The 19,974-nt window shown below is 40.6% G+C and overlaps 1 protein-coding gene and 1 long non-coding RNA gene across 2 annotated transcripts in view; one reads left to right on the forward strand and one right to left on the reverse strand.

The window, feature by feature from the left end:
- Positions 1-389: 389 nt before the first annotated feature.
- On the reverse strand, positions 390-2,830 carry LOC308582938. Its single transcript, XR_014005953.1, has 2 exons — positions 2,575-2,830; positions 390-562 (listed from the first exon to the last, which is right to left on the reverse strand). It is a non-coding gene; the product is annotated as an uncharacterized lncRNA (long non-coding RNA).
- Positions 2,831-3,030: 200 nt separating this feature from the next.
- ZFAND3 (zinc finger AN1-type containing 3) overlaps positions 3,031-19,974 on the forward strand; it is a 133,919-nt gene continuing 116,975 nt past the window's right edge. The window contains exon 1 of the mRNA XM_081186498.1: positions 3,031-3,305. Within this exon, the coding sequence (XP_081042624.1) occupies positions 3,235-3,305 (71 nt within the window). The 5' untranslated portion in view covers positions 3,031-3,234. The remainder of the gene's footprint in view (positions 3,306-19,974) is intronic.

Here is a 19,974-nt window from a genome sequence, read left to right on the forward strand (position 1 = left end):
TAACAATAAATTTCAGTAACACCATTTCAATAATCCATAAACAGACCCAGCAGAACCCCCTCTCTGCAGAATATTTCATCAAATAGGCCATTAGCAAGCTAATCATAATCCATTGAGTTTTAGCTTAGTGCCAGAAAGATGGTTTATGATGGTGCTAGGTGGACCCTTAAATAAATTTGTTAAAGTGGTCCTGGATTCTTCATTCTTTTAGCAGCTTCAGGTGTTTTAATACAACATTAGTACTAATAGGGGGTCTTGCTTCTGAATAATCACTCATAGGATCACATTCTACACCTATTTTAACACCTGCAAAACAGAACCTTTTCCATGTTTCTCTTTTTTTAAAGAAATGTCATAAGATCCAGTACCACAAAGCCATCACAAGGCACTAGCCAAAAGCAGGTTTAATAATGGGACGGGCGCTTGTAACTTTAACAGCAGCAGCACAATACAAAATTTAGGTGCAGAACGTACAGGCTGGGGGACCTCCGCCTCCACCTGGGTTGTTTTTTTGTGTGTGTGGTTGTTGTCATCACGCCACTTGGTAAAGGTGCATTAAGTTCTGTTTATTTATTTTTTTTTTTTTTTATAAAATTTTTATTGGTTTTACAACATTTTTGAGAAAAACAAACAAACATTAAAAAAGACGAACATACACGTATAGTTTCAAACATATTTTCATAAACCTTCTTTCTAGGACTTCCCCATACCCCCCCTCTCTGCATCCCAATGTCCATAGTTCAACTAGCAACTCCCAATTATTACTTTCCAATCTCTATCATCTTAGTCCTCTCTTACACTCTGATCTTATGTCCCTATACCCCTTTGTTTCTGGAAACCACGACATTTTAACATTCGTTAAGTTTATAGTAGTCCTTAAGATAGCTTTTAAATTTTCTCCACTCCTCTTCTGCCGTCTCTTTTCGTTGGTCACGGATTCTGCCTGTCATCTCGGCCAATGTCATGTAGTCCATCACTTTCATCTGCCATTCTTCCAAAGTGGGTAGGTCTTGTGTCTTCCAGTACTTTGCGATGAGTATTCTTGCTGCTGTTGTGGCATACATGAAAAAAACTCTATCTTTCTTTGTCACCAATTGGCCGACAATGCCCAAGAGGAAGGCCTCTGGCTTTTTAGAAAAAGTACATTTAAGTACCTTTTTCATTTCATTATAGATCATTTCCCAGAAGGCCTTAATCTTCGGGCATGTCCACCAAAGGTGGTAAAAGGTACCTTCAGTCTCTTTACACTTCCAACATTTGTTATCGGGCAAATGATAAATTTTTGCCAGCTTGACTGGGGTCATGTACCACCTGTATACCATTTTCATGATGTTTTCCTTTAAGGCATTACATGCCGTAAATTTTATACCGGTGTTCCATAACCATTCCCAGTCAGCTGACATAATGTTATGTCCAACATCCTGAGCCCACTTAATCATAGCCGATTTAACTGTTTCATCCTGTGTGTTCCATTTCAACAACAAGTTATACATTCTAGATAAATTCTTAGTATTGGGTTCTAACAGTTCGGTTTCTAATTTTGATTTTTCCACCTGGAAGCCGACTTTCCTGTCCTGTTTAAAAAATTCCATTATTTGGCGATATTGGAACCAATTTTCTACTTTATGCTTCAATTTCTCCTGACTTTGTAATTTGAACTTATCTCCATCCTGTTCTAAAATTTCCCAATACTTCGGCCATCCGACCTCCATATTGAGTTTTTTCACTGCTTTAGCCTCCACTGGTGACACCCATCTAGGGGTTTTGTTTTCCAATAGATCTTTATATCTTGTCCAAACATTAAACAATGCTTTTCTGACAATGTGATTTTTGAAGGCACTGTTAACTTTATCATACCAAAGATATGCATGCCAACCAAAAGCATTATTGAAACCTTCCAGATCCAAGATGTCTGTATTCTCGAGGAGCATCCATTCTTTGAGCCAGCAAAAAGCTGCTGCCTCATAATACAATTTTAGGTCCGGCAGGGCAAAACCCCCTCTTTCTTTAGCATCTGTCAATATTTTAAATTTAATTCGGGGCTTTTTGCCCTGCCAGACAAATTTCGAAATATCTTTGTGCCACCTCTTAAAACATTCCATCTTATCAATAATCTGCAAGGTCTGAAACAGAAATAACATTCTAGGCAATACATTCATTTTAATTACTGCAATTCGGCCTAACATTGACAGTTTCAAATTTGACCATATTTCTAAGTCTTTTTTAATTTCTGACCAGCATTAAGTTCTGTTTAAGGAAAAGAGGAGAAAGCTATCTATCCTGGCTCTTCCTTTTAAATTGGGGGCTATTATCAACGCAGCCCCTACAAATGTTTATTCAGCAAGTAAATCTAACACACTTCGACCGGGTTTACTCGCGGGGAAGTGTGCAGCCTGGCTCCTCCAACCCTCTCCCTCTAGTGCTAAGGCTGAGGAGAGGGAAGAAAGCAGCCGCGAACAACGCCAGTAGGGCAGCCCCAACAGGAATTCCCGGGATTGCTCCTGCCTAGACAGGGAATTCCACCAGCGCGGGGGAGGGGAAACTCCTAGGAGTGACTCTTTACTTCACGCTTACTTCCGGGTTTCTGCTCACCCGCATGCGCAGAGCCTTATCTGCCTCACCCCGGACTCAATCTCTTCAGACCGTACCATTAGCAGATCATGGTGCGGGGGGTGCCTGGTCTTTCCCCAACCACTCTTCTCGAGCTTATTCGCCCCTGGAAGCTTTCCGCTTTAAAGCTGTGGTAACACTAGCCTTCGCTTCAGCTCCCCGTTTCGGCTTTGGCCTCCCCACCCGTCCCCGGCAGCCCCCCACCCATTTCCGGACGTTGGTACACTCCTCTCCCAGCAGATCCTGTGGCCGGGCAAGACCACCTCACTCGCCCCGAGGGGGAGGAGCCGAGGGCATTGTTGGGTCAGGGGGCGCGCGCCGCCCGCGGGGCTAGCGTGTTGCGGGCCCGTCACAACCCCCCGGCAGCCGCCGCCCGCCGCTCAGTGTCACCTCAAGCACCACAGGGCGCGGCCACCTCCTTTTCCGCCGCCGCCGCCGCCTTCGCTTCAGCTACCCACCCGCCCCGCCGCTGCCGCCGCAGTGGTAGCGCCCGACTCCAGCTGACCGGCCTGGAATCCCGGCTTCGAGCCCCGGCCTGGACCCTCCGCCTGGAGCTGCCCCTTCCTTCTTCCCCCGGCCTCGGCCCTGAGATCCGTCGCTGCTGCGGCCGCCAACGTCGCCGCCATGGGAGACGCCGGCAGCGAGCGCAGCAAAGCCCCCAGCTTGCCGCCCCGCTGCCCCTGCGGCTTCTGGGGGTGAGTACGTGGTCGGGGAGGGCAGCGGGCAAAAGGGGCCGGGGCTGCCGGGCTGGGGTCTCTCCGGTCCCGAGGGCCTGGGTGGGTGCGCGGGGAGGCCAGGCCCGAGGGGAAGGGCTCGGGGAGGGGAGGCCCTGTTTCTCGGGGAGGTCGGGCGCCCTCTTTCCATTCACCTCCCCCGACTGGAGGAAGAGGAGGGCGGCCCTCCTCCTCCTCCTCCTCCTCCTCCTCGTCCTGTCACTGGGATCCCTTCCCGAGGCCTGTGACTGCCTCGGCTGCATCACAGTGGCGGGGGAAGCCGGGGGCTTGAAGGCCTAGTCGCGCTTCCTGCCAAGCGGGGGTAGGGGCGAGTGGCGAAGAAAACCCACGATTTATCTTTCATTCTTCACTCCTCTCTCTACGGCGGTTTGATCTCTAAGCTGCTTTCCCTGTTTTCCCCTCACCTCCTACTCCTTTCCTGCTTTTTTTTTTAAGCGTGTGCCCTGTAATTTTAATTCTCAGGTATCGCAGTGTGTCAACTTTACTCTATATACTCCTCCCCGCCGCCCCAGGTGTGACATCTATGTGTGGTCTTCCTCGTTGGGGATAAGAAATGGCAAGACAACTTTCCAAAAGGGTGTGGCTTTTAAGTCCTTGCTTCCAACTCTCCTCACATCTGCTTCTCCCATTGCCCAAAGTTAACGAGAACCTTTGTTCCAGTTGTGTGACTTTCAGAGGGATAATAATGGCACAAGCTGTGTGGCGCAGTGCCATCAGATCCAAAGGAACTCTTCCTTCCTTTTTGGGGTTAAAGGCAAAAGTGGTAATCTTGCCTGTGAGGAGCTTGTAGGCCACTCCTGTATAAAGGTTATTCCTTTTGGCCTATGTAAACTAGGATAGCCATGCTAATGCTTGTGGTGGTGATCTTGAGTCCTAGTTTGTTTTTTTTGCTTTTTTTAAAAAAGGAACATGGTTTCTGAGGTTAGCTGTAGATTGTCTGAATTAGGAGTTATGGACTAAAGCAGGAATGGCAAAACTATGGCTCTCCACATGTTGTTGGGCTAAAATTCCCATTGCCCTTGATCATTCAACATGCTGCCAGGAGTTTGGTGTACAAGAACAAGTGGATGGCCACAGTTTTCCACTCACTGCAATAGAGGCATCCTGCAAAAGGAGAAGATTGAATAAAAGACTTGGTTGACTTAGTTATGTGCATTGACAATAATTTACATTGTATAGCAGTGATGGCCAAACTTGGCCCCCCAGCCGTTTTGGGCTACAACTCCCACCATCCCTAGCTCACAGCACCAGTGGTCAGGGATGATGGGAATTGTAATCCCAAAACAGCTGGAGGGCCAAGTTTGGCCATCACTGGATAGCCTGTCTGAAGGCAGGCTGTACGTATAATTTCACATGTTAATTATGACAGATATAAATACCATGTGTGTATGTGTGAATTCAATAAAGCATTGTATATTTGAGTGAAATTTATAGTCTATTCTGCCTTAAGCATGTTAATGAAGATAATGAAGGAGTTGAGTGTTTCACTCAGCATTTGAATATTGCTAAGCTTTCTGAGCTTGGTGTTTTGTTTGTGTCAGTAGCCATTCAACCTGAATCAAAGCTTTGGTACAATCATTTTTAATGTTGCCTATTGATATACCACAAATAACATACATTTGTCTCGGACAGGTTGTAAACATGAAGGTGGGTATATAGCTTGAGAGAATGTAGCGCCTTAAACATGGTCCGCTCAAGAAAACGTGCTTTTTAGTGAAAGGGATACGTGTAACAAAAACTTACACTAAATAAATCAGAGGAAATCTCAGCAGCTGTCAGGCTTACTGTACCCAAATACAGTGGTACCTCGGGTTAAGAACTTAATTTGTTCCGGAGGTCTGTTCTTAACCTGGAACTGCTCTTAACCTGAGGTACCACTTTAGCTAATGGGGCCTTCCGCTGCCGCCGTGCGATTTCTGTTCTCATCCTGAAGCAAAGTTATTAACCTGAGGTACTATTTCTGGGTTAGTGGAGTCTGTAACCTGAAGAGTCTGTAACCTGAAATGTCTGTAACCTGAGGTACCACTGTAACCTTAAAAGCTGGTTGTCAGGTTTTTAAATCATTTCGCAAATTGCAAGATTTAGGCAAGTTTATTTTATTTTTAAAACTTGGAGGTCCTTTAATATATACTTCTTTAATCAGTATGCAGTGGTCTCTTGCGCTATACACATAAGAATGGAAGAATAATTGCTTATTTTTCGCACCCCACTTTAACTTTGCCCTTCATAGTTCCTTCACCTTTTATCCAAAATTTTGAATCATGCGCTCTTTGCTTTTATTTTAATGTCCTTTCAGTTTGCATTGTTTAACATGGACATACAGAAGAAGGGCAATTGGTTGCATTGACTTGGAGTGTGTATGTTAAATTTGGACAGGCTTTATATTTTTAAGTTAACATAACACTTCATCTGGATACAAACTAGTTTTAGCAACCAGAAGTTTTCTCCCAACCACTTTTGCTCTTAAACTTTGCACAATAAGTAATAAAGAGAACCAAAAGAGAGTAGCCAACAGCAGTGCATTTTTATCTGATTACCATTTAATTTCCCAAAATCATCTCCAGCAGTATGGTGGCCTACATGTTTGCTTTTCCTTTTGCGACTATCTCATTGCGAAAGTTTCAATTACTTTCTTCGCATCCAGCTTAATATCTGAAACGTTCAGGAACACATTAAAGTGCCTGTATACAGGCTGAGGTTCCCACGCAGTTGTGTGCAAACCTGAAGTGGCAAGCTACATTATAAACTGGTCATTCATCAGTGGGAACTTCAAGGCATCCTCCAATTCCATGTGCACTTCTTCCTGCATACTGTTTGATAGTATTTCACCTGTATTTTAATGTTCCTGCATCCATTTATTAATAGCAGTGTTGAACAGTGATATTCTTGTAGAGGTACTGTTGGAGCTTGATACTTCAACATTAATAATAAGTAAATTATTGGATTTTCTCTAGTTTGTATATACCTGTTTTATGGTAGCATTGTTGGCCATTCTCTCCCCCCACGCACACAGACTACGTGAAACTTCTGTAGGACCTCATCAAGTCTTGCTGAAGTGGTCATAAAGAGTAATAATAATAATAATAATAATAATAATAATAATAATAATAATAATAATAAAGTGTTCTGTTTTTTCCTTCAATTAGCTTCATGATTTTTGCAGAGGCATTGGCTAGGTGGCTTTTTTGCTACTTGATCCATCTCAGCGAAGTGCTTCCTGTGTTTCTTGTATTTATTTATTGTATTTATACTATTTATATTCTCCCCACCCTCCTCCACCTTCTATGGTGGTTAACTGTCAGGAGAGTTCTGAAAGTAAAAACAAATAGCTTCAGGGTCTAGGCATCCAGGGCAATACTGAAATGAATGTTTGAACTAGTGCAAGGATTAACATTAGTGCAGCAGGACTTGCCCTCCCCCCCCCCTTTGCGCCCTGTCCCCAGATTTGCTTTGGGGGGTTGGGAGAACCCGTAGAGCGGATTAGGGGTGTCTGCTAGAGGAAAGGGGGGGGGTGTTCCATCACACAAGAATTACATTCTTCTCAGCACTATGTTGACAACAACCCTTTTTTCCATATCAGAATCTTAGAACTTTGAATCATTCAAAATGTTATAACAACCACTTTGATCTACTACCACCTTTTTGAAACCCTCACTGGCATCCTTATTTGACTTTTAAACCTCTCTAGCTTAATCTTTACAGTTGTACAGTGGTACCTCGGGTTACAGACGCTTCAGGTTACAAACGCTTCAGGTTACAGACTCCGCTAACCCAGAAATAGTACCTCGGGTTAAGAACTTTGCTTCAGGATGAGAACAGAAATCGCACGGTGGCAGCGGGAGGCCCCATTAGCTAAAGTGGTACCTCAGGTTAAGAACAGTTTCAGTTTAAGAACGGACCTCCAGAATGAATGAAGTTCTTAACCTGAGGTACCACTGTACCTTCCTTTTCAATAAAGAAAATGGTGAGCAATTTGTTTTGTCTTTTAATGGCTTGCCTTCCTTTTTAAGCACAATTAACACTGTTTCTGTTGTCTGTTAACTGTTTAATCCTATGCATGATTACTCAGAAATTATTCTTACTGTGTTCACTCATTCACACTCTTGTAAGTGTTTAGATTGTAGCCTAAGACTATTGCCCAAATTACCACTCATCTCACAATTTGGTTGGCTGAATGCCACCTTTAGCTGAACTGAGGAATGCTGATGGTCAGGCATCAAGACCACATACTTACTGTCCACCTAGGTTTTGAAAATACTCAAAGTGAGTTCTGTTTATCAATAGTATCTCTCAGGATGCATACTTTAGAAGGGAATGTTTAAGGAGTGGGGAGAAACTTCCAAGTAAGACCAGATACCTTTAATTGCTCAGATTTCTGAGACTGGCTTGTTTACTTGTGTGTTTCTGAGGACTTAAGACAGAGCACAATCTCTCTTGGCACTTATTGCAGGGCCTATGCCTGTTTTCAAACTAAGCCAAGCCCCAGAATAGCATAGTTCCAGCTATATAAACATGCTTTTCCTGTGGTACATGGCATGGCTGCCGTATTTCAGGACTGGCAACATAGCCAAGCTAACATCTGAGGTAGAAAACAAAATTTGGACAGTCCTAAATTTGGGGGGGGGGGAGTTTACTGAAGTATCCCTCTAAACAAACACCAAGTTCGAAACACGTTTGAGACAAGTGGAGCATGTTCATCTAAAAGACATATTCAGACTTGTACTTGAATTGTTCACTCTCCTCATTTTTCTGTGTGCACATGTCTGCTTGCCTGATTGCCTTTTCACCAACTTGGTTGTCAGCAGTGGACATTTTTCTTAAGCCTAGATTGCATATCTGAAGGTATTTTCAAAAGTACTCTTGTATTTACTTGTAGAGAATGGGATGTGTGTAGAGTTTTCAGCAATCAAAAGGAGTGAGAAAAGGCTTGTGGGCTTTGGCATTTGCATTGAGGTTTTTGTCTTGAAGACATCTTAAATTCTTTTCCAAGCAATTAGTATATTTCATGATACTTTGAGTTAACTTTCTGAATCTAGCTTTTGTTTCACGAAGAAAAAAACAGTTAATTTAGTCTTGAATATGAAAAGACTGTTGTTGCATTTGATGATGCAACTGAAATTCTTGGTAATGCTTGGGTCTCGTACCTGCCAAAGGTTACTTTTTGTAGGGCAACACAGTGGTATTGTAAGGGAAATGCCTAAAGGCACACAAATAAATAGGCCTTGCATGCAGAAGTATTTACTCTTGCTTTTTGTACTAGGTCTTAATTTGGAATGTATTTTAATTGGATTGGTTTTTAAAGTTTCTGAAATGTATCTGTGAAAGTAGTATGAGTTGTTCCAATGCTGCCTAAAAGAAACATTTTAAATAGTCAACATAAAACAAAAAACATTTTTGTTGCAGGTAGTGGTGGAAACTCTAGTGCAATTACTCTGGCAACTGAAGTACTACCATTTTAGTACTACTGTAATGGTGGCATTACAGAAGATGAGAGGGAAGGGAACAAATGTTTCTCCTGTTACAAATTGTGGCTCACTTTTGTTTGAATGGCACGGTGAAGCTGTTTTGTACTTGGACATGAAAGGTCACTGGGTAACCTGTAGCCCTGGGAATGTCCCAGAGGTCTAAGGTCGGGCTATTGAATTTGAGCATATCTGGAAACAACTGCTTCTTGAATAGCTTATTTCTCTTTCATGCAAGAAATTTTATTTAGAAGAAGGTTTAGAAGATTGTTAACACTTGTGAATGGCCTAGCAGAATATCAGATATTTGTATTGCATCTGAAACTTAGGGCTCAGCTGAACCAGATCCATGTGTCGCCCAGCAAGCTATGTTGGTAATCAAGTTACATAGAATAAGGGTTCTTTTTCTGAATTTAAAAATAAGCATATAATTGACAGTGTTCTGTTAAAAAAATATATTAATCCAGGAATCTGCAAACTATGGTTGTACTTTGTAGCAGGCCAATGTTTTATATCTCTCGTGAGAAAGGTGTGGGGTCTTGTATGTGACATCATACTCAGGTTTGGAGATGCTTCTAGTCCTAGTGGAACTACAAAGTCAAGACTCTATCCAGTTCCAAGCTTCTGCTTTCTGAGGCTCTGTAATATTGGAAAGAGCTCTGTCCTTCTTCAGGCTCTGGAGAAGAGTAGAGCTCTTAACAATAAACAATAAAAATACTTGCTTGGCAAGCCCGTGAACATCCTACCATTGAAGTTTCTGTGTGGATGTCACTTAAATCTACAAACTGGGCAAGTCAAGTGGTCCATTGTCCTCCAATTCAGGATTAAGGAGTAGTAAATTTATATCAGTGTACAAGCCTATTCTTGATGTGTGAAACCAGAAGAAACATTTGGTGGAAACTATCTGATGCCCTTGCATTCTTGGGATGGCAGTTCTTGAACATTCCCATCCTCCCTGGAGTCCCCAGTGCTCCATGAAAATTTGTGTTAGAGTTGACAAGGCTCTCCAGGACCAGGTAGATGGCATCATGAGACATCAGAAAATACCCAGTGTTTGAGCTGAGTAGGCTTCTTAGGGATAAGTGTGAGATTGGTGCTACCACTGAAAAGGATCTGATCTTTGTGGATACAGGCCACACTTCACTCAGCAAGGAAGCACAGAGCATGATCTTAGATGTTGAACTGACAACCTAGCATAGTTAAAATGAATGAAAGAAAAACAGCTTAACAACCATTGAATGAATAACAATCATTGCAGTGATACATTTTTTGGCAGTTTGTTGTGGAGACATTCCTCTGTTTTCTAAACAAGATTCAATAAGAATCTGCTGGAAAACTTTATGTTCGCCATTTGGGACTGCAGCTGTTCCTTCACTGAAGTTTTGGGTGCTTGTACTTTCTTTCTAATATTGTTTCCATTTCTGTTTTTAACTGGAGTAGAATTGTCCTCTTTCGACATCCAAATGAGACTGGAATAGGCAATTGAATTTATTTGTACCTTTGAGGAAATGGAACTAGTATAGTGGTGAAGAATATGAACTGGGAAGTACCTTCTTTTGAAAGGTGTAGTTTGCATGGAAGCTGTAGTTCTCATTTGATTTAATCAATTATTCACCTCACTAAGCAGCCTTAGGCCAGCTTTTTCCAACTTGGTGCCCTCCAGATGTTTTTAGTTACATCTCCCACACCTTTAGTCAGAATGACTAATGGTCAGAGAAGATGGTAGCTGTAGCCCATAATATCCTGAGAGCACTGATTTAAGGAAGGCTGCCTCAGGAAAACCATTATCTCTCTGATGGTCTGCACTGCAATATGGATGTAATATGGACCTACTGTTCAGGGTTACCATAAGGTTTACAGAGCGGATGTGTTGAAAGTTCTTTGAACATTCTAAAGTTGTTTTTAAGGTTTCTGATTTCTAAGTTTGGATTAGTTGGGAAAGCTGCTACACTTGGCAGATTAGCAAAATGTGTGTGTAGTCTGTAGGTTGATAGGAAACTTGTAAAGTATAAAATTGAGCTATTGGTAAGGATTTGAAAATTTGAAGCCAAGATAGAGCTGTGAACAAGAAAAAACGAGTAGTCAGAAGAACGTTTGCTGACTGCTACAGACCAACCTGGAGCTGTGGAAAGATGTTTATTTTAGCTATAGCCGAATTTTGAAGTTATTGGGTTCTTAATGTTTACACACAATTTGCTAATCATAATTTATAACAACAGATTGTGAACTAGTAGCAATAATGATATAACTTGCTAGTAGTGTTCTGCTGCTTAATTTTTCTCAAATCATTCCAACTGAGATACTCCAAGAAATCAGAAAAACTAGGGAAAAGATGACCAAATCGTATGCATACTTAGTTTGTGAGCAATTCCTGTATAGAGGAACTTACACCTGAGTAAGTATGGAGCGGATTGATCAGCAAGACCCGACTGACACCCAGGAATAAGGTACTTCAGGGCAGACCAGAAGAGAAAATTATAGAGCATCACTTGTTGCTACCTTTAGCTCCTACCTAAAAGAACCCCAGTGTTTCATCAAGGATTTATAACCCATCCCGGACAACAATAACTCCTCTGCTAAGCTTTGGATAGCACGTCTGTTCTTGCTTACAGACAGCACCCTAACCTGAAACAACTGTTCACCATCAAGAGGGCCCAGAAGGAATCAAGCCCAGGAACCAAATCCTGCAACAAACCTGGGTGTCAATTCTGTCCCTACATCTTCTTTATCAATACCATTGCAGGACATGATAATGTTGGGCACAGCACCAGCTCATTCACCTGCTCATCAAAAAATGTAATATTGGTCATCAAATATTACAGTGCTCTTCTGCATAGGACAAACAGGCCAGTCCCTGCATAAATCAATGGATACAAATCTGAGATGGTAGTACTTGAACAAAGGAATTTTAAAAGGATGCTCCAGGGTGAAACTGTTGAATTACAAGATTTTCAGCTCTGTTCATCTTGTTCTGAATAGAGACAATGACTTCCTTTCCCACTACAGTGTTTAGTTAACTCAATATAAACAAGTTGGTTGGTGATAAGACATGCAAGTGTACCTTGCATACATAATACATTCCTTTTCAGATTGAATTGTCATTTCCTAGTTTAACTGCTTGCAACCTCCCCCTTCCATCACCATGTGTGTGCATGCGCACAACTGAGGATCATACTTCATGGATGTGATAAAGTGGACTCTAGCTTGAGAAATCTTACGTCATAATAAAACTGGTTATTCTGTTGATTGAGAGTGACCTGTTATAACTGTTAGACATTTAAGTTGGCCACCACTCTTGTATGTGTAGGTAGGACTATTAGGAGTTCTAATAAAATCTTTTCATCTGATCTTCAGTGACAGGATTTCCCCAGATACAACCCATTATTTGTATATGTGCATTCATTCTCCTCTTAGGTGTCCCTTCAAGCAAAAATACACTGTAGTCTCCTTGAGTAACTTGTATTGTTCTAATAATCTAATAGCCAATTTAAAACTAGTTTGCTACCAGTTGAAGATCTTGGTGCGTGTCTTTCACCTTGCTTACCTTTCGCTGCATATGAATTATAAAACTAAATGATTATTGATATATTAATTCTTAGAACTGTACTTGCTTGCATAAGCCTATTCACTTGGGGGAAAGTGCCAACCCTTTCAAAATTAAGGCTGCTGCTGAAGAAGTGCTGATATAGTGTGAAAGCTGGGCTTGAATTTGGAGGTGTTGCCTAATGTTAGTGATATTAGCAAACAATCTAAAATGCCATTGGTTCAAAATCTGAGAAATGTTAGACATGACTTTGAGCTGTGAAAGACTTGCTGTGATGAACTTATTGAATTACAATAATAAGTATGTATAAAAATACATAGCAGCTTGGATTCCAAGTATATGATTATTTTTGTATGCCTAAGAGGGCATTCCACAGCAGCCCCTTGTTGCTCAGCAAGCAAGTTGAGATTCAGCTAGTTTGAGAGGTCAGAGTCCTTATAGAGACAGTTGCCTATCTATGTTACACAAAAGAATGCTAGTCCCCATTCTTCTTGTATTTGTCTCAATCTTGGGAGATCAGTTAGATAATGTCCATTTCACATGACGCATTGATTGTCAATAATCTTTTCATATGAAAAGGGCATGCGTTCATAAAAAACAATTAGGTAAAATCCAGTAGAACAAGCTTCTACTTGCACAACAGGACGTGTCTCTATCCTCCCATGGAGCCTGTAAACTCTACTTTAGAGGGTTGAGGGACCCTCCTGTGCAGATTTGCAGGGGATGTGGGAAGAAGTAGAGGAAGGATTTTGCTCACTGATTGCATTAAGTTTTGCAGTATTTTATACGCAACAAAAATGGGTTTAGCATGTTTTTCATTTTATCTTAATTCAAAAAGCAGTTTTTTGTTGGATTAATACTTGTAAGAGGACTTTATGTAATCCTAAATAAAATGGTATAAATGTTGTTGAATACATTGGGAGTTGTCCTTGGGCAAACATACAGCACCGCACTGTTAAAAGCTATGGCATGTTTTTTCTAAGAACTTCGAATAATATGGTTTTTGGGCCTAATATTGAAGGTCATAACAGTTCAAATTTAAACCCTACGTATTTGTAGGCCAGTTCTCATGTGTGCGAGAGATTACTGGAAAATGTACTGACATTTGAGGAGTTCACAATCTGTGCTCATTGTAGGGGCCTGGCTCCCCATCACAACCACTTGATCTTCTGTCCCATACACTTTTCCTTGTCAATTCTGCTGCTAGTCTGTGGTCACATTGCTCGTAGTTTTGGTGAGAGGCTCAGAATACTACAAACACCAGAATAGTCAAATTGAGATGAAACAAGGCAAATAAGTTTATGAATGGATTATATGATTTTCTTCAGAAGGTGTGTGGTAGACTTTTGGATACAAACTATGAGTAGCCTTGCTTGTAGTTCCTTCAAGAGTACTTTAAAGCCCATGAGTTAAGTTCATGTAATCTCTCTTGCAGGGATGAGTGTTAGTTTTATCTGAGGATGTTTGTTGTGTAAATTGCTCTCAAATCACTCTTGACTATGAAGGTACCTTCAGTCATACCAGCCTGCCTGCACCTTATTATCCACTTCTGAGCGGCCCTGCTTATGTGACTGCCAGTGAGAGTATTCAGGTTGGTGAGCAAGTGCTCTCTCGGTGGTGGCCCCACTTTTGTGGAACTCTGCTCCAAATGATACCAGATTGTTCTAGTTTTATATACTGCAATTGTATGTGCTTAGCTTATATATATTTCTTTGCTGCTGTGTGATGATTTTTATTCTAGAAAGTAGGATATAAAATAAATATGTTGCCCTCTAATGTTCCTGTGGCAAGTAAAAATGTTCTGAGATCAGTAGGCTTTGCCCATCTTATGGAAATAGCACTCAACTAATATTTTCCATCCCACATTTGTCTTGCAGCAGTTGCCCAATATTTAATTGCTTTCTAGTTGGAAGTGAAGTTATTCCTTGGTTCATTAGCTGCTTGAGTGGGGCAGCGTTGCTCTCCTGTCTTCCCAACTTTGCACATCACTGCTGTTTACCAGGAGGGCGAGGACCAGGAAATGGGAGCTTAGTGTTGGCACAATATTGGACTGGCTCTACTGCTGTGCCTGTGTAAAGTTCTGATGGTCAATAGTGACTTGGATGGATCTGTTAAAAACAGTTTTGATTATTATTTAGTTGATTTGATGATTTCCTTAGAAAATAATATTTCCATAATGCTGACAGTGTTCCATGTAGCACAGCCCATCTATGGAGAGGTTACAGTTCATATTAACAAGGTACAATAATTTAATCTCTCTTTGCCTCTGGTTATCCCACTAGTAGGTACAGTGATACCTCGGGTTAAGTACTTAATTCGTTCCGGAGGTCCTGAAATGGTTCTTAACCTGAAGCACCACTTTAGCTAATGGGGCCTCCCGCTGCTGCCGCACCGCCGGAGCATGATTTCTGTTCTTATCCTGAAGCAAAGTTCTTAACCCGAGGTAATATTTCTGGGTTAGCGGAGTATGTAACCTGAAGCGTATGTAACCTGAAGCGTATGTAACCCGAGGTACCACTGTACTGAAATAAGGTTTGAAGAACAGTTTTGATTTAGCTATTGATAATAGTGATTTCGTGTATACTTACTCATAGTTTCCCCAGTGTTTGTGTGAATATTCAAACAGCTTCCTGTTGTCTCCACGTTTTAACTGAGTTTGCTGCTCAATTAGAATTAAGTTATTGCAGCCTGTTAGAGACATTCCTGATTCTTGTGAAGAACTTAATGACTGCAAGTACTAACTCTTAAGCTAGCATTGAAAGTGCCAGAGAACAGAATATGCATAGAACATTTTAATCAAAGAGTAACTTCATCCAATTGGCTTGAATCCCAAACATTCCCCATATTATGAATATGGACAGTTAATTAATCCTGTTACTATGTATGTACGTGCATGCTTGTCACCCTTGGGGGAGAGAAAGAGAGAGAGTTCTCCAGTGGAGTCTGTAACATTTATCCTCCAGTGACTATTCTCAAATACTTTATATCATTGTGATGGTTGATAAAATGCTGTTTTCTTGGCAGGTATCAATATCGTCTGGTCTGGCTCAGTAGACAAACAATTGTGTCTTTAAAATCTTACTGCTTTAACAAACATCAATATCTGATCAATAAAATGCATTTTTAGCTGAAGAAAGAAGCTTACACAAGTTTGCAGGAGAAGATATTGATTTTCTGTTAGATTCAAAAATCCTTTATTTTTAGATCTTGCTAATGCTGTTAGTGTATATTGAGGATGAAGGCAATTAGAAGGTTTATTTTTGTGGAGCAGAAGCACTGTTGTTATACAATTCATTTTTACAGAAGGAAAGGAAAAAGCTAGCTGGGAAAGAAGCTGCTTGTGAAGCTTAAGAAAGAAACCTAAGGCTTCTACTATATGTAAGCTAGAATTCTTGCTAATCTACACAAGTTGAGCATCAGCAATGTTCTGTTGCTGTGTCTGGTCTCACAACTCTAACCACTACACCACACTAAGCTTATTGTTAAAACCTACCTACCTTCTCTGCAATGTACCCATGTATTTTCTATTGTGTCGCTTTATTTTTCTTCCTCTGATCATTCTTACTCCATTTAACAAAGGTAGGCATTTTCAAATACATTTTCTGTCTTCTAGAAGGAAATACCTTTCATTCTCTTTTCCTTCATCTTAGCTTTGTCTCATATATACGATTTCCCCATTTTTCTTACTCCTTCTCTTACTTTTTTGTGTATAAAATAGATGGCAAGCCTGCAGATAATTTATGTTGACAGCATATTAAATATTGCTGCTTATTAATGTGCACTTTGCAGGCCACGTAAGCATCATAAGAGCAGTAGTAAACATACTGACCTTTATTGATGTCCTTTGCACTTTTTTTTTTTAATGTGGAGATCACTTAGCAGTATCTACATACATTTAGTCCAGTAGCACCTTAGAGACCAACTAAGTTTGTTAAGCCAAATCATAGCTTAGCATGCACAAGTAAATGTGCAACCTCTCGAAGAGGAAGCCATGGCTTAGCTTAGTGTGTGTCATCTGACCTCAGGCTTGTGGCTTAGCTGCCTCCAGACAAACTATGAGCTGTAACCAAGGTTTGTCCTAGGATTTGCAGCTCATGGTTTGTGTGGGAAAGCTACACGTGAGCCCTTGGTTAAGTCAAACCAAGCCTTAGCTCAGCTCCACACAGCAGCAGAGCAAATGAAGGAAGAGGAAAGTGGCTACAATGTCTTTCTGAGAGTCCCACACATGCCAGGTTTATGCTAAGCCATGGTTTGGTGTTATGTATGATCAGGCCAGAGGGGATTTCTTATCTTATGCTTGCAAGTCATTATACAGTGGTACCTCGGGTTACAGACGCTTCAGGTTACAGACTCCGCTAACCCAGAAATAGTACCTTGGGTTAAGAACTTTGCTTCAGGATGAGAACAGAAATCGCGTGGCAGCGGTGCGGTGGCAGTGGGAGGCCCCATTAGCTAAAGTGGTACTTCGGGTTAAGAACAGTTTCAGGTTAAGAACCGACCTCCGGAACGAATTAAGTTCTTAACCTGAGGTATCACTGTATAGCAAAGGGAAGAGCAAGCACAATGCCATTGTACTTTAAGCTATTAATGTTATTCTTAATAATAATATTCTGGAAGCAGGCTGTGTAAAGTAAAACTGAGGGCAGGAAGTGAGACTGTTTTCAAAAACATGTGTTAAAGCTTTTCACCTAGTCAATGCAAGCATTTGTTTTCACTTTTTGTATATAATAGGCTGATCAAATGGATAATACCTCTCACTCAGACATTTTTAAATCTCAGTTTGTTTTTAGTTCAGTGCAGTTACTTTTTAAAAAATGCTGTTGTGATGTGAGCCACTTTGAGCTCAACATTTGTTGGAGAAGCGAAATACAGATATTAAATACAGTGGTACCTCGCAAGACAAAAAACTCGCTAGACGAAAGGGTTTTTTGTTTTTTGAGCTGCTTCGCAAGACGATTTTCCCTATGGGCTTGCTTCACAAGACGGAAACGTCTTGCAAGTTTGTTTCCTTTTTCTTAACACCGTTAATACAGTTGCGACTTGACTTTGAGGAGCAACTCATAGAACGCGGTGTGGTAGCCTTTTTTGAGGTTTTTAAAGACTTTGGTGATTTTTGAAGCTTTTCCAAAACTTTCCCGACACCGTGCTTCGCAAGACGAAAAAAATCGCAAGACGACAAAACTCGCGGAACAAATTAATTTCGTCTTGCGAGGCACCACTGTAAACAACAACTCAGCTCATCAATATGTTTGTGTTTTAATAGCTGTGGAGCTGGAAGGGGTTGGTTCTGTATTAGTGATGATAATCAACCAAGTTTTACTCACAGTAGACCAAATTAAATTAGTGGACCTAACTTAGACATGTTCATTAATATCAATAGGTCTACTCTAAGTAAAGCATAGCTGAATAACACCTGAGTTCTATAAGGAGAATAGGTTTGAGGGCTATATGTATACACATGAATAGTTGCTGGATTTATTTACTTGCATGGGAACTTATGTTTTGGCTCTGTAATTTCTTTTTGTGAAAGACAGAACACAGTTGTTAAAACATAAGAGAATTTAGTTTTAAATACAGTCTTGGTAAAGCTTTGAAGAGAGATTTCAATAGTGGTAGCTCTTAACCTTAACCACAGCTTATAGGGCCAGGTTTTGCAAATGACAGCTACTTGTCTCTTTCTGGCAGAAATACTGAACGCTCAATAAAGTTTTAAAGAATTTGCACCTAGGTCATATTTTACTGTATAAATTTCACAGAAAACAATATGTTTAGGGTTTTGCTTTAGCAAAATACCACAAGTGTTTATTCTAATCATTTGGCTCTTTTCGTGTTTTGAAATTTACACAGGCGTGCTGGAATAAATGCTCATTATTGTGGATTTTAAAAACATTTTGATTTAAATTACACTTGTGTCTGTGATAAGCCTGCACCATTTAACTGAACAATTAATGGAATTCTTGGTGCTATTGCAGTTAAGCTATCATCTTCCCTTTGCCAGTTTTCAGTTATTTAGTTTTGACAGCTTGTGATCTTCACAACTTGTCTTAAGGTTTCTATGGTAACACAGTGTAAATGGCAATTGACACCAGAGATGTGCATGTGCATATATGGTGAGCTAATATTGCCCTGCAAACTAGAAACTTGTATGCAGGGTGCTTCTTGCTTTTCATGCCATTCCCACAGATTTCTAATGCATTTTTGCAATCGCTGCATACATTGAGTCACTTTGTAGTTATGGCAAAAAGTAAATAAACTTGAATTGACCCCTTTAAATAAATGCCTGCTGATTCCTTACTTCCAGTTTGCTTTGATGCGTGTCTTTCGTTTCCTTGTTCCTTATCTGATCTTCTGGTTAGACAGAATTTGGTGTGGGTTGAGGCAGTGAGGTATGAATTTGGTGGCTTGTCCTAGGAGTTGCCTGAAGATGCCAAAGCCAGGATCACAACCCCTGTATCATAGCTTGTGTAGTGACTTGAGCCTATTTAACTTTTGTATAAGGCAGGGTAATGCTTTATGTTACGGTTGGGTTTTTGAAAAGGCAAAGTAATAGGAAGCCCAGGCTGGACAGAATTAGGCCAGATAAGCCTCCACATTTCTCCGATGCATGATTTAAACCTGCTTTTGCCTGACAGACAAAAGCTGCAGATTTTTATTATAATATGCAACTTTTTCTTACAACACCCCCACCCCACCCCCATTTTCTAAATCTATGTAGCTGAAACACCATTAAATTCTTGGAAGTGCTGACATAGGAAACTGGCTGTGCTACCTTAATGATACAGAGAATCATTTTGCTGCCCTCACCTCAATTTGCTGATTTACTAGCCTGCTTCTGACATCTGTTTAAAATATCATATTTATAGAGAGCTAGCTAGCTTTCATAGTTAAAGCTACTTTTAAAAAAGAGAATTGTATTGGGATCTTAATTACTCATAAAGGATGATCAGAATGAAAAATGCAGTGATATTTATTCCTATTTTGAAAATCAGGCCTGTCATTAAAATAGAAAAGCTGTTAGGCTTTCAGTTTTGTCAAATCCATTGCAGCAAGTAGGCAGCCTTAATGAATTCAGAATATACTAATTAATAGTGTTTCAGTATTGTATATCACTTAAGGAAGTGTTTTGGTTTTTAATCAAATCTGTCTTAAGAGGAGGCTTCTTAAGTATGGCTGTACCTTGTATTGTCCGTATTTTAGTAATGCAAATATAACTATCAATTCTTGAAGCCAAATACCAGTTATAAAGTAGGCAAGGATGTCTGGCTGTTTAAAGTTTCTTAAAGGGTGAATTTTTTTTGGGGGGGGTACAGGAGTTGGACTTCAGTCTGCTAAACAGATCAGAGTTCTACACCCCTGCTCTATGGTAAAAATCTACCAACTTCACAAATTCTGAAAGATTTTATTGAGCGCTCCGTATTTTACACCCAGCACACACTTGAAAGGGCCTCCTTTTGTCAGATGCAGACTGAAAAGCGACTTACAAATTTACAGAGTGAAGGCTATGTCATGTCCATTTCCTCTATTGGAAATTCAAGCATTGTATTGAATTAGTTCTACAAAGGACTAGAGGTGAATTATTGGTTACCACACATTTGGAGGTTGATAGTTCAGCAAAAGTTGGGAG

The sequence above is a fragment of the Podarcis bocagei genome (assembly GCF_964188305.1).
Source record: "Podarcis bocagei genome assembly, chromosome: 3".
In the NCBI taxonomy this organism is placed as follows: Eukaryota; Metazoa; Chordata; class Lepidosauria; order Squamata; family Lacertidae; genus Podarcis; species Podarcis bocagei.